This window comes from Bidens hawaiensis, unplaced genomic scaffold, assembly GCF_021521415.1.
Source record: "Bidens hawaiensis isolate Kalapana, Puna unplaced genomic scaffold, B.hawaiensis_p1.1 tig00022542_1, whole genome shotgun sequence".
NCBI lineage: Eukaryota > Viridiplantae > Streptophyta > Magnoliopsida > Asterales > Asteraceae > Bidens > Bidens hawaiensis.
Window position 1 is genome coordinate 38,342 of NW_027505027.1, and position 22,159 is coordinate 60,500.

Genomic DNA, 22,159 nt, shown 5'->3' on the forward strand with positions numbered 1-22,159 from the left:
TTGAGAAGATGATTTCATGGAAAGTTAAGGAAAAGATCCGTCTAATGAGTTTCAGTAAATTTCATGTTTTGTTTTTTAAGATTTAGCATTGATTATTTATGTTCCGATGACGTGGAGGTCTGTTATAACAGTGCTGGTGGGTTTATAACACTGGAGAACTTATTGTATTTCAGTACATGTAATGGCTTTTGATATATTTATTTGGTGTTAATTTTTATTTTTGATACATAAATCATTTCAAGATATTTTTAGATATCAGGAAGGTGATAGGTTCATGTAAGAATATCCTTGTAGCTGGTGTTAATATCACATTCACACTTATTTAGATGTTGCACCTTGAAGCAGGTTCCAACTTGCTTTTGTGAGTATTTTGTAGTAATTTTAATTATTTGTATTACAATCAAGTTCTTGATGGTATTTGGATTTGGGTTGTTTCAATCTTAGTTTTTTTGTAGTGGTTGATTAGTTGATCCTCATCAAATATTAATGGTCATAGTTGCAGATGCTTTGAGACCAATCGAATATGGGCTAAAGAGTTGATTTGAATGTCGGCTTAGTCTTTAAGCTATGTTTTTTTTTCTGGGTACCTACTTTTCTTTTCATTCGTGTTCTTGAATTCCTTTCATCATTCGCTGCTTACTTGACTACTACCCAGTTAATTTAGTACGGTTGAAGAATCGAATCACCTGTCGGCTTACTACTTAAGGTATGATTATTCGGTATCTAATTTATTGGTGTTTTTGGCTTAAACATTTTGATTATATGCTTATGTAAGGAATTCATTAGGTTTTTTTCATAAGTTGTTTGAATGTCAGGAGGCTATACCAGTCCAGATAACATTCAGATTAATAGTTAACTCCAGATATTATCTCGGCCTCCACTTTAAAAGTTCGGGTCGTGATCAAACCTTTATTGATAGCATGATAGTATCCGGACTTAAACTGTTTCAACTGAAATTACCAATACTATCAATACTAATTTGATAAATGAACGAACAAATATTTTGTTCATTTAAATAAATGAACGAACACGATGAGTTTTTAGAAATTGTTTTTTTATTCAGATTTTGAACTAATGGCCGGCAAAAGAATAGAATGTTTGGTGAACCTTTCAGCAGAAAGTTTGTTTATGTTTATTTAATAAGTGAGCAAACATTAACTAAATTTTTAGTTCGTTTGATTTAAAATTTGTTCTTCTGTTTAAGTTCAAGTTCGTTTAACACGTATAACTATTAAGTTTTATAGTTTTTAAAATAGATAGATAGATGTTTTTCTATTCATTCAAAGAACCGAACATTCGGTGAACCGTGAAGACAGAATTGCAAAATGATTAAAAACAAAAACTTAAATAAGCCCGCGTGACACGCGGGCTAAAAGCTAGTATATTTATGTTAATCAATAGTTAGTTGATATTACACGATTGGATTTATTTTTTTTAGGCTACACCATTTATCAATTTCTTGTTAATGACTTAAAATCTGTTTTTCGATTTGGTTCAATTCCAACCTATTCGGTTCTTTTTTTTCCTTCAAAATTTGGTTCAGGAAAAACGTTTTATTAAAAACATAAAACCAAACAATTAAATTTATTGAGTTCGGTTACATCGCTTATTCCAATATACGGTTCGATTATTTCAGTCCCTCAAGCACCCTATTTTAACCCCTATTGGATAGTTGGACATAAAGGTGCGCAAATCCTAATCACTTAATCTAAATGAAATCAAAACCGTTCCGGTACAATAAAAACTTGAACGAGTTCTATCTCACCGTACTGTCGTGTTTTCTGACAAGTGTTCACGGGTGTTGGCTTTAGGTGAGGGTTTCCCCGGATCGAAAAATGAATGTATCTCGATGTGGTGAATTTAGCCAGTAACTCATTTAAAGGATTCGTTGGCCGTTAACAAAAAAAATAGTAACATATTGAAACTCATGGTTAGGAACTGGTTTGGGTGTTTGAGTTCTTAGTGGAGACCCAAGTTCAATTCTCACTTACAACACTTTGGAAGGGGGGGGGGGCGTTGGTCGCTCAATGAAGGAAGACTGGGGTATTTGTAATATCCAATTCGATTATGAGGGTATCCGGGTTTTACCAATAGTGGTCCTTCGGGTGGGTGAGTTTTTACCGGAACTGGAGATAGCTGACGGTGGTTTTTAAGCCACTGGGTCACCCCGTATGAAATACATAAACGTTCTATGTTTGTTGACCGTTAAAAAAGAGAAAGGAACCGGTTTGGGCTTTTGGAAATAAGTGATACAAAATGTGAATGGGCTAAAACAATTGAATTGGGCCATGAGATGTAATCGTTAGCTAACAGCGGAAGCACTGCACCGTTGCCAAAGAGCTCTGGCCACAATCGATCGATCTCAATCTCAACGACTAAAATCACACTATCCACCAGCCGGAATCTGGTAACTGAGTTGACTCGTTCCATGGCGGATCCGGCGTCTTATTCCCTCAAAAAAATGCTACTGGACGAGATCACGCCGGTGGTCATGGTTCTCCCTACGCCTCTAGTCGAACAACGTTGCCTCAAAAACGGACTCTCCTTCGTCCAAATGCTCACTCCGTTCTGCGCATTCAACAATATCGACGGTAATAACATTCACTCACACTTTAATTTCAATCTATTGTTTGTTGTGTATCAAGTGTGATATGTTACATAGAGCGTCAATGATCCATTGTTTCCTGTCATTTCTGTTGAATTCTAGGGTTTGCCACTTAACTAAGGACTTAGGTTAAAATTAGGTAGCTCAATTGATCTTAATACTTCACTTGAATATCCGTTTTGATGTGATTATTGTTACACACTTACACAAATTTAGTTTATTAGGTTTTTACAAGTGATTGTGAGGAGCTGTTATTAAACAGGTTAAGTGATAGGGGGAAAGTTAACGTACAAATGAAATTAACGTGCTAAACGTGAGAATAAAGTAGAGTAATTACGTAATTACTCTATAACGTATTTACATCATTACTCTACTTGTATATATAATTACTCTACTTTATTAGTTGATTCTCACAATTAGCATGTTAATTTCATTTGTATTTGATCCAACTCCTAGGTGATAATGTGTCCTAAGTGTATACTTTTTATTTCTGCAGTCCCTGTTCGTACAGCGAGTGATCAACCCTACAGGCTCCAGAAGTTCAAGTTACGAATGTTCTATGCATCCGATATTCGACAACAAAACATCGAGGTATAAATTTATCTGTTTGCATTTTCAGAATATTCACCTACCCCGTGGTACAAACTTACAAATTACAATGCTCTTCTAGAGTGACGTATATTTTAGATGAGTTAAGCATGAATAATCATTAGTTGTCTGATATTAAACCTGCAAAGGAAACATCGTAGTACCATGAGAAATGTGATTATGCTAATACTCCTAATCCGTCTTAAAAAAATGCTATCCTATTTACAGTACTTTTTTTTAAATCGAAGTTTGTAGATATCGTTCCTAATGATAGTATATAGTATAAAAATAATCAGTCTAGTTCTGATTCAGACCATTATTTTTACACTACGATTTTACCAAGACAACTGAAAGCGGCTTCTACTAATCAAACAAGTGTAAAATCTTGTTTGGTGATGTCTAAATAAGCTTCCATCTAACACCCATAGCTACTTGGAAAGTATGCGCAGCTTATTGTTTCTTCAAATTTAATATTGTTAAATAGTAATTAATGGTACCTATCAAGTTTGCATTGGTGTAGCTTATTTTTCCATCAAATTTATTTAATATTGTTAATGAATGATATTTTTGTTAGTCACAAAAGCTATGAAATGACCTAACATGCATGTTTGCTCACTCTTCATCAACCTCAGGGACTTTGGTAGATTATATTAATAGTATTGTATTATGCTGCAACGTTGCATCATAATATCATATTCTAGGAGCAATGCTCTTACATGCCAAGAAAAGAGGTTTAATTCTATCGATTACGATTGTTAGATCATCTTATGATTACTGAGTATATGCTTAGGTTTTAGTGGCTAGTTCCCATGCACAAGGCAGCCAATGTTGATAGCGAATATCACAAATTAGAACACAAGGTTTACAATCCATAATTATGAAGTCACAGTGCACAGTGCATCCAATGTTGATAGTAAATATCACAGTTAAGAGAAACAATCCAAAAGGTTAACAAAATTATGATGTCTTCAGTATGGAGAAATTATACTGACCAACTTTCATTTTTAATGGACTGAAGAAGTTTGTAAGGTTATATGTAAAGGTTACACATATTTACATATATTATTCCTTCTCTATCCTGAATCATAATAACTTCCTCACATTCTTAATATCTCTTTACAGTGTATACATTTCATTTTTTTAGGCCTGTTGATTGGTCCATTAAGGGATCAGTGTCACTTTCTTTATCAATGCTAGAACCACCTCATACCCTTTGGATTTTGGTAAACCAGTGATGAAATCAAGGGAGATCAATAAGTGGCTCAAAACTCATAGAATGTTGGTGTCATCATATATACAGTTTTACACCTCTAGACTAGATATAAATCATTATATTTCCTATGGCTGTGGTTGGGGAAATAAGTCAAAGCATTGTAACCTCAACTTTAGGTTTAATAGTGGTACAACATGCTATAATTTAAAGAGCTAGGATCCACAACCAAATACACCAACTCTTGAAAACTTCAAAATAGTAATACCACACCGATCTAGTTCTTTTAACATATATGCGCACGCTCACATGGAGCTGCAGAAAGCTAAATTAATGCATAATGGTTTGAAAGATATATCCTTTGTATGTTTGCAAATGTTGATATTTAAATGCATCGCATTTGTAGCTTATTTGGTTAACCTTCAAACAGCCCTCCCTTAGATTTTTTTTTAATTCAAGTAGGTTACAAAGGAGCGGTTAGAACAGGTTATTGCTGATGCAGGAAACAATGAAGATTCTGATTTGTACTTAGATCCATCACCTATTGAAACTATGTCCACCTGTAAGTTCTTTCACTGTTCTAATTAAACCATGTGAAATTGTACTGAGCTCCTATTTTTTTTTCAAAAGTGATTCTTCTGTTCAGTTGTTGCATATTAAAATTAGTCTTATGAACTTGTTTATAATATGTAAGAAACAGGAAATCTTTTAGAGTTGGTAATTGTTGTTACATACAAGAAGGAAAATTTGCTAAAAGGCAAAAAAATGCTTATTAATGCTAAAATGCAAGGAACTAAACTAGATTGTCACGTTGAACAACTTTAGTTAAGAGGTTGTACTTGTTATTTTTTGTTGAATTATTTATTTACTTATCTTTGCAGCTTCTGAACCTGAGTTTGTACCAACATGGTTTCAATATTTCAATAAAGAGCTTGTACGCAGTGTATCCTTCTCAGATCATGAAGCTTTTGATCATCCTGTTGCAGGTAAGTTTTAAGAATGCAATTTTGAGCTTAGTTTATACTTAATATGGCTTAACTTATAATGAATGCACAGGCCTTTTGGTTGTTTCATCAAATGATGAGGACCCTATCAGCAAGTTCAGGGATCTTTTTAACACAAACCAGTTGCCCCCACTTTTTAATGATGGTGCAATGGATCCAAAGATTCCAAAATATTATATTTTGGTCCATGATAACCAAGATGGATCCCCAGAGAGGTATCCTCAGTCTCTAATGCCAGTATTGGGTTGCATGTTTACTAATGCATCTATCAAATCATAAGATTTGCTGTTTTTTTTTAAATTGCATGTGATTCAGAGCAACTAAGATATTGGCGGAAATGAGAAATACATTTGGGTCAAACGAGTGCCGTTTACTTTGCATTAACTCCTCCCAAGGTCAATTAGTTGACCATAAACCAAATCCATGGGATCCTTATGTAAGAGCATTTCTAATCATGCAATTTGTTTACATGTTCTCATAGATGAGTTTGGAATTATTAGGGATTATGAATGTGTTGCGTTCTTTGGCAGGTGTCAAATACTTTACCTGGTCAACATCTTGGTTGTCTACTTAACAACGAGGATATGGATGAGGTTTTTTTATTTTTAAATACTACCTGTTTCGTTTATGGTTTATTACTATTTTTAATTGTTATATGAACTCTCTCTAACTTCATATCAACTGCACCAGTTGAAGGTTTTTGTTCGTGATCTATCATCCAAAGATATAATTCCTAACATGGAGCAAAGAATTCGTGTTTTAAATCAGCAGGTTATATGTATTTCTACACACAATTAGTTTCATTCTTAACTTTGAATATCAGATCATCTTACTTTGTATGCTGTTGTTATAGGTCTCTGCAACAAGAAAAGGTTTTAGAAACCAAATAAAAAATTTATGGTGGAGAAAAGGGAAAGAGGATACTCCAGAGGTTCAAAGTGTTGGCATGTATGTTTGGCGTGTGTTCTACCTTTTTCCTTAAACAGTCTAAAACTCCTGTTCTAATATACCTTTTCTAATGATGTTTGAAGGTACACTTTTAATTCCATTGAATCTCAAATAAGGGTTTTGGGTGATTATGCATTCATGTTACGAGATTATGAACTCGCTTTATCAAATTACCGCCTGTTATCTACTGATTACAAGCTTGACAAAGCATGGAAACGATATGCTGGTGTACAGGTAACTGTTAAGCAAACGTTCATGCATTAACATTAGACTACAGTTGTTTGCATGCCTTAATCCTTCGTTTCTTGCAGGAAATGATGGGATTGACATACTTCATGTTGAATCAGTCAAAAAAAGATGCCGAGTATTGCATGGAAAATGCGTTTAGCACGTATTTAGTGCGTCTATGACTTCTTTACAAACATATTTTGTTAATTTGTTGTTGCATCACTTATTTAGATGCATTTATTAAATATTTACAAAGTGTACTCTTATTCAGAGAATTGGGACATCAGGCAAGGGAAATGCCACTCGTTGTGGTCTTTGGTGGGTTGAAATGTTGAAGACTAGTGGTCAGTATAAAGATGCTGCTGGTGTTTACTTTCGTATCTCTGGTGAGGTAATGGTCACTTCTCTTTTATGGATACATGTTATATACGTGGTATTTTTTACAGTAAAAGGGGCATTTTTGTTCAGGAACCGCTTCATACAGCTGTAATGCTTGAGCAAGCATCTTACTGCTACCTTCTAGCCAAACCATCCATGTTAAGGAAGTATGGATTTCATCTCATTCTTTCTGGTGACCTGTACAAGAAGTGTGATCAGGTAATTTATTTCAATGAATTACAATTCTTAGTTAATAGTTTATTTTCATATACTGTATAATGTTTTTATTATGCGTAGCACACTTGGTAAGACCACATAAGCATAAGTTTCATTCTTCGTTTTTTCTAACAAACACCTTCTTAAATCAGATAAAACATGCGATTCGTGCATACAGAAATGCGCTGTCTGTGTTCAAAGGAACAACATGGAGCCATATTCATGATCATGTTCATTTCCAGATAGGAAAGTGAGTTCTAAAGGATCTGCAAAGATGTATTACGATGTGCTTATTAAAATTTAGGTAAAATAAGCTAAAGTTTTTAATAACACCTTTACAGGTGGTATGCTTTTCTTGGAAGGTTTGATGTGGCCATGAAACATATGTTGGAAATTTTGGCTTGTAGCCATCAATCGATGGCAATGCAGGAGTTATTTATGAAGGATTTTTTCCTGATTTTACAGGTTAGCATTGTTGATTGATTTGTGTTCTTAGTTTTTACCATTTAGCAGTTTATCCACAGCTTAATATTTTTTTTGTTTTATTGTTATATTTGATGTAGAAAACAGGAAAAACATACAATATTTCCCGACTTCAGTTGCCGATTGTCAATATATCTTCCCTTAGTATTGTTTCTGAAGATCATCGAACTTATGGATCACCTGCTGCTGTAAGTGAAATCACACTCTATATATACCTTACATAACCATGTTATCATTTCAATATGGTATTTTGTTTATCTGTTTGTGGATGAATGAATTGCATAATTTATATAATTATTAAGGATATAATATAGAGATATTTTTGGAATAACCGTTGCCCTTGCAGAAACATTGTCGTACTTGAAAAAATAACTTTTTTTTTTGCATAACTTAAAGAGCCGTGTTAATGCATGTTATTCAACTTGCTGATGAGATAGTTATAATGACTAATGAAAATTTGGTACTTGGTTCTAAATAGAAGTTCTAAAAGGCATCAAATTTGATTGCACAAGTTTTTTAAGGTTCCCATTTGATAAATTATTATTGAAGTAATTTGAAGTATTGTACTGTTTGGTAGTATATAAGAAATAACAAAATGGAAGTTATTTTAAGAAATACATTGATAAAGATCAAAGCATAATGATTAAAATAATGGTTTTTTTGGAATTAAATTATACTCAAATTTCATCAAAACCAATAGCTTGTTTGTTTCATGGAATATAAAACTATAGTCAATAGTCAATATACATCAAAGAAAGTGTTTGGCAGTTTAGTTTGTATATTTGTTTTTTTTTTTGGATTTGAGTGGAGTTGTTTATGTTCTGCTGTTGTTCATGCCAGGTCAGCGTTAAAGAAAGTGTTTGGCAGTCTTTGGAAGAAGAGATGGTTCCATCTTTATCTAATGCCAAGACTACATGGTTGGATGTACAGTCAAAGCTTCTACCAGCTAAGCTTAAACAATCAAATGTCTGTGTGGCAGGAGGTATGATGGTGGACTGCACTTAGCTGTTGTAAAATATGGTTAAAAAATCTCGTCTAATATACAATAAATAATGATTCATATATAATCCATTGAAATAAGCCACTGGTAATAATCTCTGTTTTGAATCTGAACAAAATGCAACGTTTTCTAACATTTATTTTACTTTTATTTGCAGAGGCACTTAAGGTGGAAATTTCATTCAGAAACCCTCTTCAATTATCTATTCCCATTTATAAAGTCACCCTAATGTGCGAGTATTCGGAAAATGAGGCACCGCCTGGTATGTTATAAAACCAAAAAAGTTTTGACTAAACTGGGAGTGGGTCAAATGGGTCAAACAGGTTGAAAGTCAACAAAAGTCCCTTTTTAAGCATACAATCTTCTGATTTTGTATACAAGGTTTAGATATTGTCATATTGACACTGTTTTTTTAATAATATTTAATGTGTTTGTAATTTTATTGAAAAGTTATATGGAGATAAAGTGTTTGCAGCTCAACCCAACTTGGCCCGGATTGTTTTGACCCACACTATAGAATGATCTTTTTTATCCCTTGCTATAATGCACACTCTTCAAAAATTGTTTCATTGGTCAGATGCAAACACTTCAAAAATTGATGACACATCTCTTTTTACATTATCTGAAGTTGACATGACGTTGGAAGGTGGTGCAACGACAGTGGTGAGTTGAGAGTTTTACAGTCTGTTATTTTAAATTCATTGGTCAATGGTCACTTATTTATTGTTTATAGATTATGCATGCAACAACAGTTGACATTTTGTTCAATCCTTTGGTTATATATGGTTGATAGCTTATATGTATTTTGTAATATTTGCTATTTTGATTTCAGGCTCAGTTAAGTGTTATTCCTAGAAAAGAAGGCCTTCTGAGAGTAACTGGTGTGTGTTGGAAACTGTCTGATTCAATGGCCGGCTTTTACACGTTCGAATCTGACTTGATAACGAAACGAATTTCTAAACAACAAAGGAAAGCTAAGCAGAACACCAATAAACTCGAGTTTGTGGTTATCAAGGTTCAGTCCTTTGATAGTTTTTTTTTTGTAATTTTCTTTTCTTAAATCATTTGTAACTTTTTTCTAATTATGTGTTTTCTTTCAGAGCCTACCCAGACTTGAGGGTGTTATTAGTAACCTGCCTAGTACTGTTTATGCTGGAAATTTACACCGTTTATCACTTGAACTGAAAAACACATCAGAGATTTCTGTGAAGGTATGCTTGAATATTAGCAACCATGTTTACCCGGTTTATATGTTAATCTTACCATTATAATTTTTCAATGGTTTATGCTTCTCAACAGAATTTAAAGATGAAGATTAGTCATCCTAGGTTTTTAAACATAGGAAGTCCTGAAGTAACAGATGTGGATTTTCCATCTTGTCTGGAAAAGAAAGAATCTCGTGCACATAAAGATGCAGATCTTGACGCCACTAGACAATCAGAAACCGTATTCCATTTCCCCAATGTCAGCAAAAGTCAACTGTTGATTTTCACATAATATAGTTTTAATGATAACCACTTATTTTATTCTCCCTTCGTTTGCAGGACACAATAATCCATAAGGAAGCCCCCTTTGTTTTGCCACTTTGGTTTCGAGCTGCGACACCTGGCACCATGTCATTGTACCTCACAATATATTATGAAATTGATGACCAATCTACTGCCATGCGATATCGCACTTTACGTACACATCATATGTTAGAGGTAAATATATTTAAGAAATATTTTTGAAAAATTAATATGTGTATTTATATGTATTTGAAAAACAAAATGGTTTACAGGTGTTACCATCATTAGATGTGTCATTTTACATCAATCCGTGTTCTTCTAAGTTACAAGAATATGTTGTGCGAATGGATGTTATTAACCGAACAAGTTTGAGAAATTTTAAACTTCACCAACTGTCATCTGTTGGGAAAGAGTGGCAAATATCTTTAATTGAGTCGATTGATCACATTTTCCCTACGGGAAACTTAGTACCTGGTCAAGCTCTTTCCTGCTTTCTTAAACTCAAGGTGGGTCCCACAAGAAGCTAAATATCTATTTCCTAATTATTTTCTATGACTAATAAATATTATTACTCAATGCAGAATGTGAAGACAACAGAAACCGAAACCGATGTTTGGTTGGGTAGTGGCCGCAGTGAAGCACTTTTTGATACACAACGCGCACCACTTGCTAATTTTCATCATTATGAACGGTTGCATCAGAAGTCATCACATCAGGTTGAATTATAATATTTTACAATATTAATATGTTACAAAAGGGAATTAAGTTTTTGCTTGGTTCTTATTATCATCTGATGGAAATACCCTTTTCACCTTTGGCCAGGAAAGTCAAAGCACGGTTGACTTCATGTTGATATCCCGAATGGAGGAAAGTGAAAAGGTCCCTTCTGACGTTCCTACCCCTCCACAAATCTTTTCTCACCATGCATGCCATTGCAGGCAAGTCTACTTATATCTACCACATTGCTTATTTTTTCTAAAGCCCAAGGCTCAAAAAGCCCAAGGCCTACCCTCACACGAGGGCCAAAAAGAAAGCTTTCGTTAAGATAATTCGGAAACAACCATTCCATAACCAAAAAACTGAACCTAAATAACGGAACCCAAACAAAAACCAGGTTTGGTTTTTTTTTTTTTGTAATAACCGAAATCCTGTTTTGGTTAATTAAAATCGAACCGAACTGAATTTATGGATTTTCCTTTTTTATTTTGAATTTTAAGTTATTTATAAGAATATTATTATTAGTGTTTTCAATTTAGCCCAAATGTATAATAATCAATTAGTTATTATTACCTAACAAAAAGATTTCGGCCCAAATTCATTATTTTTGACAATTTTTTTGGCCTAAAAAATGCATGTCCAGATGGTAAAACTAAAAAAGTGGTTTTCAAAAACCCAAAACCGAATTTTTCGGTTTTCCGTTTGGTTCAGATTTAATCCAATACCGACTGATGGTCACCCTAATTTAACCTTTAAACAGTTTAGGAAACGCCGTATGCATTAAAAATGGGCTTTGTGTGACATTTAATCTGTTGACCCACGTGTTTTTACTATGTAAACCAAAGATAAAACATAAATGATACGAAATTGTTATACCTAACTATCCCGTTTTGCAGTGTTTCAACAAAAAGACCAATATGGTGGTTACTGGACGGGCCACGGGTCAACCACGATAACTTCTCCAACTCCTTCTGTGAAACGAAGCTCAAAATGACAATTCATAACTCTTCATGTTTTGTTGCTTCGGTTCGTATCAACACATTTGACTCGCCACCTGGCGGTTCCCCATCAGGGAACAAACTCGGTTGGCACGATATGTCAACTCCACCTGTTACGGACGAAACAACCGGTACCAGAAAACCCGTTACACTGGAGTCGGTCCCGCCTTTCATTTGGTCCGGCTCAAGTACAACCCGGGTCAAACTTGAACCGAATGCCAGCACTGAAATCTCTCTTTTGGTAACGACTTTTGCTCCCGGTACGTATGATCTTTCTAACTATACGTTAAATTGGAATTTTTTGGACTCGGATGACTCTTGGGAGAAAGAAGGGGTGTGTTACGGGCGTCCGTTTTATTTGACCATATTGCGTGAGGAATGAGGTTTTTTGTTTTGTGAAATTAAGCGGGATTTCGTGTAGGGGTTAAGTTGTAAATTTTGTTGTTACAAATGTGATTATAGAACAATAGGGGAGATTGATGGAAAATGGAGATTAATTTTTGTTCACAAGTTAATAAGAACAATGGGATGATGATTCATAGTTTATTTGTATTTCTTTTTTCATTTTTTTTTTTAAATTAAAATCTGCTTGTTGCTAGCAAAATGACCATAGATAAATGTATGTTCCTCCTAAGCTGCATTCGTTGTCGGTAAATGATGTTGCACAAGTTAGTTTCTTAAACATTGGTGTAGTACCTGGTCAAATACTTTTGCTTACTTTCTTTCAGGCAAGAGTTTCGTTGTAATTAGGCCTGTGCTTTGCTTGCATCAACAATACTCGTAGATTATTTTAGGTTCGCTAACTTGCTATGGTATTAAGTTGATATATTTTTTTTCTCTTGTATAAATATATATATTTTGTAAGGTATATGTTGGAGAAGCATGTTATGCTATTATCAAACAGGGGGAATAAACCACAATCTCGGAGCAAATAGATGTGTTCTATCCAAGAAAACAACTTTAATTGATTTCATGATGTAGAATTTACATTTAGATTACTTTGTAAATAAGCTAGCATCGATGTTTTGTTCCAAACCGAAAAAGGTTATAACGCCATCTCATTGTCAAATAAGGGAAATAGCTAGTCAACTTTCCTGAAAACATCATTCTTAGTTGATTTAATTGTGTGAGCATATAAATTGTTAAGTTTGTAAAAGCTCACTTTTGTAGGTTTACTCAAGCAACTTACCAAGTTTACTTGAAACAAGTTTTATGTAGTTCAATGAAGGACAATCATCATTGGGAAATAATAAGTTGACTAAGCTAACGCGAGGAACATAAAATTGTTGTGTTTGTGAAATTTGAAAAATGTTTTAAAAACATCAAAACAGTTTAAAATGTAGATTCTTATGAAGATGAATTAAATGAAATCCCACAAATTATATTCACTTTCAAGCTTTAGGACTATTCATTGTTAACTACCACGACAATTCAAAGAGAATTTGATAACCAAATGACAAGGACCCATTTAAAAAGGCTCCGACACATGTTTACTGATAAAGTTCTACACACATGCCTTTGAAATAATATCGCATGGCTATAACAAGTGTTCTTAAATAAGTGTCTATACGAAAGAGATGAGTAGAGGTCTTTGAGGTTTACTAGTAAGGTATTGATCCAATGTGCTTAAATATTTACGACAAAGTCTGTAATCGCTAATCATAGTCTTAGTTTGTTCTAGACTTTGATAAGTTATGTTGGCTTGTCTTTCTATTTCTTTGCTATTTTATACAAAGTGTTATGTATTAAAAAAATTGTGAAATATTTGACACTTCCTCCGCAAACTCTATACATTTAAGGAAAACTAGGGCATACCCTAGTACTAAATGTTGAATTAACTTAATTCATAACAAACCTTTCATATATCCTATCATGGTATTTAAATCCATCCAAATAATGGAACAAGATATACTTGAATTGAAAAAAAAAACAAAAATTCTCTTATTAACCCACAACTAACTACAAGAATATAAAGTCTTATTCCTCTCATAATAATATATATTTTCAAATGGCTCCTTCTATAATAAAATACACAAACTTGAGGGCATCTACATTATAAAAATAAATATTCACTTTCAACTGTTTTTGGCTGCATACTCGGTGGCTAGAGAATCGACTAATATTAAACCACCCATACAGAATCATTGAATTAAATTTGATTTCCCTGAAAGTTTTCATTAGTTTAAAAATATATTTTCTAAGATATAACCGTTAATAAATTTTAGAAGTACCTTCAGGTAGAGCAATCGGGAACGTCTGAAACACCGCCACATACACATTGAGTAGAGAACTGTGTTGCAAAATTGAGTCCGTGAACCCAACGAAGAAGCCGAATGATAAGGGTTGGAAATTGGGTTTGGGTAAATCGGAAGCACCACCCCTTACTTTCGGGTCCATTTGGATACTTTTAATTTGCAATGAGGTGTCGCTCGATGATTGATTGGTTGATTTGGGTAGTTTAGGTAGTTTGGGGTGCCTTAAGTTATAACCATTAGAAGAAAAAGTAGTTTGTATCTTAAAAATTAACATTTTTATGTTTACACACTGAATTTCTTTTGCACTTAACTTTTCATGTATCTGTCATTTTCAAACAATTTAGTTAGATTTATATATTTCAAGATATTTTTGATACATTAAAATATGGTGGATACACAAAATTTATTCGCGCATGCCACGGGTATACACAATTTGGTGAGATACTTGATGAAATCAAACAAGAAAGTATTATTTTTATCTTAGTGAATCCTCATTAATTGGAAGGTCTCCACCTTAACTACAAAACTGACTTCGGTGAACAAATTTAAACAAAAATAATGAACTGTCTTTTTTCATGCATTGTTATTTAAAGTGTTAAGAATGTTGTCATGTCACCGTCACATAGCCTAGAGTGTTATATTCACTAAAGTGGTAATGATCTCAATAAAGTTATTTTTTTTAAGTATAGTGAGGTGGATATTATTAGGTGATAAAACTAATTCAACATACAAACAAGTCCAATGTTTGCGGTAACTTTCACAAAATTACACAAAACGCCAATCACGCCCTAGTGGGGCGGTGTTCCACTCCCTTGGTGGGTGAAGTAAAGCAAGGAGCTTGAACTCATTACGCATAGCCTAAGCAACAATCATGACCCATTATTCAAAAAATAGGTTGACTTTGACAAAATAAATTGTATATTAGTTGTTACCTCAAATTAGTTAACAAGTTAATTTGGATCATAACAAGTTATCCAATTGGTCAAAATGTAGAACTACTAGAAAGGTCGTTAACTTAAAAAAGGTCCAAATGAGTTAGCACTCCCACCGCTACCACTACGGCACTGCCACATTCCACCACAAGTGTGTCCCACCGCCACCACGGCCCATTTACTCTACAATTGTCACCACCCCACAAGAGAAGTCTGGATTTGTTTAGATGAAATTAGGGTATTAAATGAAGGGTAAAGTTATCGTACAGTAATCGCTTAGCGTAAAATAGATACGCGAACCACGCTCAAACCATTTCGCAAAACTAAATGTTAAAATCCAATACACTCAAATTCAGATCAGATTACATAAATTCGCTCAAATATCCATATACACTCATAAAACGTATTTCGTAAGAACAACAAAAAAAATAATTGATTAACTATCGAAATATGTTTTTCCGGTGAACCGATGATTAATTGGATGTATATTAACGAATCATGGTCATACGATATGATTTCATGGATGTAATTCATGAATAATGAATATAGTACGTGAAGAAATTATTATATACTATCTTTTATCGAGTCAATATTAAAAATAAATTTCTAAGGGATCATTTATGCAATTGAGTAGAAGTAATACTAAAATTACAAATTTACCCTTTTCAGTTCTAGACCTCTTGATGATGTTTCTGGCTAACAGCTCGAGTAAGAAGCTAATGGAGGTACCGTCATCTTTATCTCTTATTAGCCACTTATTCGATTCAACTTCTTCCAAACCATACAACATCATCCCCATTACTATCATACGCTACTGTTCTTCTTCTTCCTCCTCCGCCGCCCTCCCAAAACAAGCCACCAGGGCCAAACGACCGTCCGCCGCCTCAACCCCAACTCTACCGCCCAATAGACCCGCAGTTCACCTCAATAAGGTTAGTTTTCACCAATTATTTTATTAATTTACCTCAATTTTGCCCTAATTATAAAAACGAATTGATTATGTTCTGAATTAGAAATTGCGTGCTGGAAGTTACTAAATTATGATTCTATTAGCTTTTTAGCTCTAATTTTACATAATCCGTATGCATATGAAACCCTAATTTTGCTTTGACAGTTCTCACCTATTAAGTTAGATTAATTGATTAGATGTTAGAATAGTTATTATGCGTTAATTCGTCCCCAGTTTCTGGACATTTTGTCCAATTTTGAGCAGAGCATTCTGCATATTATCACCAGCTCAAAATCATAATGTAAAACATGATAGTTCATTTATTTAGGTATACATATAATATAGGGTTCAGATCAAATACAAATGAAATTAACGTGCTAACTGTGACAATCAAATAGTGTAATTATATATACAACATAGTGTAATTACACTACGATGTAATTACATAATAATTACACTATTTGTATATATAATTACACTACTTGATTCGCACAGTTAGCACGTTAATTTAATGTGTACGTTAACTTTCCCCTCTATATATATATATATATCACACAAATGATGAAATATTGACCCGTTTTTATTACAGGTGGAAGAGTTCAAGACCAAAGGATTTGCATACAACCCTCCACCCACCAAAACCACCTTAATCTCCCAAAAACCCTCACCACCACCGCCCATATCCGCCACAACTGCTACCATCGACCTGCAAGAAAAGCTCCTCTACCTCGACTCCTTCGGTATCGACCTCGTCCCCCTCCTCACCACCCATCCACCCCTCATCACCACCCCTCTACCCCACATTAAATCCACCATCGCCTTCCTCTCCACCACCATCAACCTTTCCCCGCCCGCCCTCAACCGCCTTATCAACCTAACCCCGGAAATCCTTACCCTCCCACTCTCATCCATCATTGCCACTGTCACATTCCTCCATCGTGAGTGTCATGTTAGCACGCACCAACTCCGCCACGTCATCCACCGCCGCCCACGCCTCCTCACCTCTGACGTCAAAACCCGCCTTCGTCCCACCCTATACTTTCTCCAGGGCACTATTGGTATTTCAGAAATTAACAAACACGCACACCTCTTATCTTGCTCGGTTGAAGACAAACTCATCCCACGAATCGAATACTTTAACGACAACATAGGAATATCGTATGACGACACAATCCTGATTTTCAGACGGTTCCCGTCTTTGTTCTGTTACAGTATAAAAAACAATCTAGAACCGAAGTTTAACTACTTCGTGGTGGAAATGGGGCGGGATTTGAAGGAGTTGGTCGAGTTTCCACAATATTTTTCGTTTAGTCTTGAGGATCGGATTAAACGGAGGCACCTTCGGTGTGTTGAAAAAGGGGTATGTTTGCCATTGCCTGCAATGTTGCGGTCTAGTGAGAAGCGGTTTATGGAGCGGTTGGAGGTGTGTTGTGATTCTTCCTTGCCGGTGAGAAATTCGCCGTTTTGGAAGTTTAAGCATAGTGATTATCATTGATGTTGTGGATGTGTTTTGATTGTTATTGTACCTCATTGTTATCGTTTTGTGTATATATTATATTATGAAGTTTGGAATATTTTGGTAAGTTATAGGTCTGGATTGGAATTACAGATAGAGTTCTTTTTAAATGGGAATTTGTGCAAGTAAGTTTTCCCTTAAATTTCATTTATTTTGCTTTAAACAGTTTTAAAAAAATACTTATTAAGATATATAGCAGCCAATTGTTCTTATGGGCAGCTATAGTTCATTTTCTATTTAAGAGTGAGAGTGAGATAACCCAGGGTCCAGTGGCCCAGTCAGTGACCAATACACAACAGCAATGCATCCAATAACAGCCAAAGAAGACATTAAAACGACCATGGATGCCCAAGGTGGGGCTGGCTGAGGCGACAACGTTTAATGACCCAGCATGACAACCAATGGAAGCGTCGATAGCATGAGGTTCATATATGGCAGACCTAAATGGTAATTTGCTAAGAACTAAATGCGGAAGATCTTAAAAGAGACCATGTCTTGCATCTAGAGGTTCATAACTTCATATATGGCGGACCTAAATGGTAACTTGCTAAGAACTAAATGTGGAAGATCGTAACAGAGACCATATCTCGCATCTAGAACATCATCGTCTTACACCTAATAGCTTTAGCCTTCGGCTATTACATGTTATCAGTTGTTAAAAGCTTGATAAAAAGACCCGTCATGCCGATAACAATAACTTATAGTAGAGAACATTTAACGGTCTCTTGCCCACTTCAGTGGAGATATTTCTAACCCTTAAAAGATTAGAGAATATTCAATTCTCTTAAACTGCCAAAGAGCATTCCCTTATATAGGGTTCGAATCCTGTATATCACATTAACATCGTATTATTATGGGTAGATAAGACTGTGGTTAGAGATGGGCAAAAAAACCGGTTGGTGAACCGGTTCAACGGTTTAAACCGAAAACCGGTTTTTACAAAAACCGGTTATTTAAAAACCGGTTTGACCGGTTTAGTAACCGCCGGTTCGTATATCGGTTACAAGTTCTAGAGAAAAAACCGGTTATGGAAAAAACCGGTTAATTTTAAAACCGGTTATTATGAAAAAAACCGGTTATTAACCGGTTATTTTAAAAAAAAAACCGGTTAATTAAAAAAACCGGTTATTAACCGGTTCTAACCGGTTTCTAAACCGGTCCTAACCGGTTAGACCGGTCCGAGTTTTGCACCAAAAAAACCGGTTAATAAACCGGTCCGGTTATTTAAAAACCGGTTTTTTTCCAGGCCAAGAAAAACCGGTCCGGTTATTAACCGAACCGGTTTTTTTAAAAAAACCGATTTGTGCACCTCTAACTGTGGTTCATAAAAAAAGAAATTTATTTCTCTTATCTACATACAATTATTATCATTTATTAACTCAATCTAAATCAATTATATAAAATTAATTTAAAATTTACGTAATATACACAAAAAGTTAATGCAGTTGTCCTTTTGGTTCAATGATATAAGGATGATGGTTAAACCTTGAGATATTAACGTCTTAAGCTCGAATCCTGACTCAAGAATGTTTTTTCACAGTGATAGGCTTCCTCTTTAACGATGTTCTTGGGTAAGTAAGGTCCAAAGTAGAGGTGGGCAAATAACCGGTTAACCGAACCGACCGAAAAAACCGATCCGATTTGAAATTGATTATATAGAAACTGGTTTTGGAACCGATTCGCTTTGTAATTTTCTCCATCAAAGCCGGTTCCAGGCCGGTTAACTGAACCGAAACCAGATAAAACTCGAACAAAAACCGATCGTAACATGGTAAGAAACTGGCTTCAACCCAAACCGGAACCGATCATAAACCGGGTTTGACTTTTGTTAACAAAATCAAACCGGTTTTAACCCAATCCGATTTTAAATTTTAAACCTATAGTCCAAAGTGTTAAAAAATAGTATAAAAAACTGACATTCCGTTTTAAAAATATCTTTTGATGATCAAAAGTTAAAATATAAAAATAATAGTAGATTCTTACAACCGAATAGACGCGTAGGTCTAGAATGGCAGTCTCTTTGCCGTTTCAGCTCATCTCTCTCTCTCCTTTTACGCGGTCAAGAAAGCTTCTGTGTTTGGTCCACCATCAACCTCGTTGACTTTTTCTTCAACTTGATCATTTCCTCCAATTCCTCTATCTATACACCTACCTCATCTCCATAATAATCCGTAACTATTTTCCTACTCAAATCCGAACAAAAAAAATAATAATAATAATATTTCACAACATGAACGATCTATTCTCCGGCTCATTCTCTCGCTTCCGCAGCGAGGAGAACTCACCACCGCCACGTCACCACCACAACAATAGCATCGAGATGACCGGCAATCCACCGTCCACCGGCGGCGTCAACCTCGACAAATTCTTCGAAGACGTGGAAGCTATCAAGGACGAGCTAAGAGCACTCGAAACATTACACAACCAACTCCAATCATCACACGACCACAGCAAAACTCTCCACAACGCCAAGTCCGTCAAGGACTTAAGATCTAAAATGGATAACGACGTCGCACTCTCGTTAAAAAAAGCTAAGTTCGTTAAAGTCAAACTAGAAGCCCTAGACCGGTCAAACGCAGCGAACCGGAGCTTACCTGGCTGCGGACCTGGCAGTTCGTCAGATCGGACACGTACGTCTGTCGTTAACGGCTTACGTAAGAAGCTATCCGATTCGATGAACTCGTTTAACGATTTACGTAACAGAATGGCGTCGGAGTACCGTGAGACGGTTCAACGGCGGTACTTCACCGTGACCGGTGAGAATCCGGACGAGTCAACGGTGGATAAGTTGATTTCGACCGGTCAAAGCGAGACGTTTTTGCAAAAGGCGATTCAGGAGCAAGGAAGAGGACAAGTGATGGATACGATACTCGAGATTCAGGAACGGCACGATGCGGTTAAGGAGATTGAACGGAATTTAAAGGAGCTGCATCAGGTGTTTATGGATATGGCTGTGTTGGTTGAGAGTCAGGGTGAGCAGCTGGATGATATTGAGAACCAGGTGAACCGGGCGAGCTCGTTTGTGAACCGTGGGACTACGCAGCTGCAGGTGGCTAGGAAGCATCAGAAGAATACGAGGAAGTGGGCGTGTTTTGGGATTAGTTTGTTGTTGGTTGTGATTCTTATTATAGTTCTTTCGCTTCGGCCTTGGGATAATGGAAGCGGTGGTGGCGGTGGCGGTGGTGGGAGTGGTAACAATAATCCTACGCCTGCGGCGTTAGCGCCACCTCCCCCAGCGTAGGATTTGGATTCGGATTTGCATTCGCATCACATTTTGTTTGTTCGACGTTACCAGTGGTATATTGTTTTCTTTGTTATGATTGTATTTACTGAGGATTGGTTATTGTGTTTATTATTTGGGTATGAGTATTATAACTTTGGAGTTTTTGAATATTCAACCGAGCATTCACATCTCATCCTACGTCCCTGACGCTATTAAAGGTAACGTTTATATTTAGCTTAGTGATATATAATGATATTCGCCCGTGTTATACAAGCTTACATTTAGTTGAGGTTCGAATCCTGCTATGAATTCAATTAGGATACATTACGCGTGTAAGAGTTGCTAAAAGTGCACTAAAAGCTTACAAAAGTATAAAAGTTATTAGAAAGGCCATATTGTTTTAAGCTTTTATAAAGTATAAGTTGAAATATGATGTAAGATGTAACTTTTGATGCCAATGATGCATGTGAATTCATGTGTACGTTATCTTAGAAAGTTAAGAGCATCCATCAAAAGTGTGGTATGATAAGTAATCATTTTCATAGAAGGTAACCAAGAAAGGTGAGTAAAATCGAGCTTTACCTAATTAAATCCATCATGACTTTGTTAGGAATCACAGTACAAAGGATAAGAGATGATTAGTACATCAATAATTTGTAGCAGAAGGTTATAAAATCGATCTCGACCCAAAAAACTTACATTATAGAAATGAAGTAAACCAAATTACTAGTAATTTTACTTATGCGTAACAGTTTCACACGAATAGATAGTTTTACCCTAATATGCTATTAAGTGGTCAAATGTGTGTTAAAACTATAAAATTGTTGTTTCGTTATTTAGAGACATGTATTTATAAGGAAATTGTGAAAAAAATTACTTTTATAGGTGTATAAATGTAATCTCGTATCTAGAAATAAGAAACAAAATGAATTAGACCATTCGTACTGGGGCGCTTTCCCCACCCAAAACGCCTCCAATGCGCCGGCACACCCCCCACCTTTCAGAGCGTCTTGGGGTGTTTTGATGTGGGTGTGGGTGTGGGTGTGGGGGGGGGGGGGGGGCAATGGGCAACATTATGTCATTATTCACCGCATGTTATAATGGTTGATGTTTTTGGTCATTTGAGTCCAAAGTTTGGAATAAAAACCTCAGATTTGGGCCTTTCTCAAACCCACCAAAGGGACAGGTATGCAGACCCGTTTGTTGCGACTCTAGTCTGGATTGAATTGTAAAATATAATGGTTGATGTTTTTGGTCATATGAGGTCCAAAGTTTGAACTTCGAAATTTTTTCTATTATACATGTATTATAGAATCGATTTCAAAAGCTATATAGTGCAAATAAGAAGTATGGTTTTTCACAAAGGCTATAAACCTATTATAAATAACTAACACATGTATA

General features: G+C 35.4%; 2 protein-coding genes and 1 pseudogene across 2 annotated transcripts; all 3 read left to right on the forward strand.

The window, feature by feature from the left end:
- The first annotated feature begins 2,348 nt into the window (after positions 1 to 2,348).
- LOC143609970 (uncharacterized) lies at positions 2,349 to 12,435 on the forward strand. Its single transcript, XM_077084575.1, has 27 exons — positions 2,349 to 2,591; positions 3,102 to 3,196; positions 4,866 to 4,965; positions 5,285 to 5,389; positions 5,460 to 5,622; positions 5,723 to 5,843; positions 5,938 to 6,000; positions 6,098 to 6,178; positions 6,261 to 6,355; positions 6,439 to 6,589; positions 6,667 to 6,753; positions 6,855 to 6,974; positions 7,052 to 7,180; positions 7,330 to 7,427; positions 7,519 to 7,642; positions 7,741 to 7,848; positions 8,501 to 8,642; positions 8,818 to 8,922; positions 9,238 to 9,323; positions 9,493 to 9,675; positions 9,761 to 9,871; positions 9,960 to 10,124; positions 10,205 to 10,363; positions 10,441 to 10,674; positions 10,750 to 10,884; positions 10,991 to 11,106; positions 11,782 to 12,435. Exons 1-27 carry the CDS (start codon positions 2,429 to 2,431, stop codon positions 12,263 to 12,265), a joined length of 3,723 nt encoding a protein of 1,240 aa, XP_076940690.1. The 5' UTR covers positions 2,349 to 2,428; the 3' UTR covers positions 12,266 to 12,435.
- A 3,354-nt stretch (positions 12,436 to 15,789) lies between these two features.
- Positions 15,790 to 17,593, forward strand: LOC143609968 (protein SEEDLING LETHAL 1, chloroplastic-like). The gene is made up of 2 exons (XM_077084573.1): positions 15,790 to 16,002; positions 16,609 to 17,593. The coding sequence occupies exons 1-2, from the start codon at positions 15,790 to 15,792 to the stop codon at positions 17,512 to 17,514; spliced, it is 1,119 nt and encodes a 372-aa protein (XP_076940688.1). The 3' UTR covers positions 17,515 to 17,593.
- Positions 17,594 to 19,696: 2,103 nt separating this feature from the next.
- LOC143609967 (syntaxin-121 pseudogene) lies at positions 19,697 to 20,949 on the forward strand (annotated as a pseudogene).
- The last annotated feature ends 1,210 nt before the right edge of the window (positions 20,950 to 22,159 follow it).

What these genes read in the sequence shown, in the direction of transcription:
- LOC143609970 (XM_077084575.1), top strand. Translation starts at nt 2,429, where the DNA reads ATGGCGGATCCGGCGTCTTATTCCCTCAAAAAAATGCTACTGGACGAG. An exon ending in CAAATCCATGGGATCCTTAT is followed by an intron (nt 5,844 to 5,937) that starts GTAAGAGCATTT and finishes GTTCTTTGGCAG; the next exon opens with GTGTCAAATACTTTACCTGG. An exon ending in AAATGTCTGTGTGGCAGGAG is followed by an intron (nt 8,643 to 8,817) that starts GTATGATGGTGG and finishes TTTTATTTGCAG; the next exon opens with AGGCACTTAAGGTGGAAATT.
- LOC143609968 (XM_077084573.1), top strand. Translation starts at nt 15,790, where the DNA reads ATGGAGGTACCGTCATCTTTATCTCTTATTAGCCACTTATTCGATTCA. An exon ending in CCGCAGTTCACCTCAATAAG is followed by an intron (nt 16,003 to 16,608) that starts GTTAGTTTTCAC and finishes TTTTTATTACAG; the next exon opens with GTGGAAGAGTTCAAGACCAA.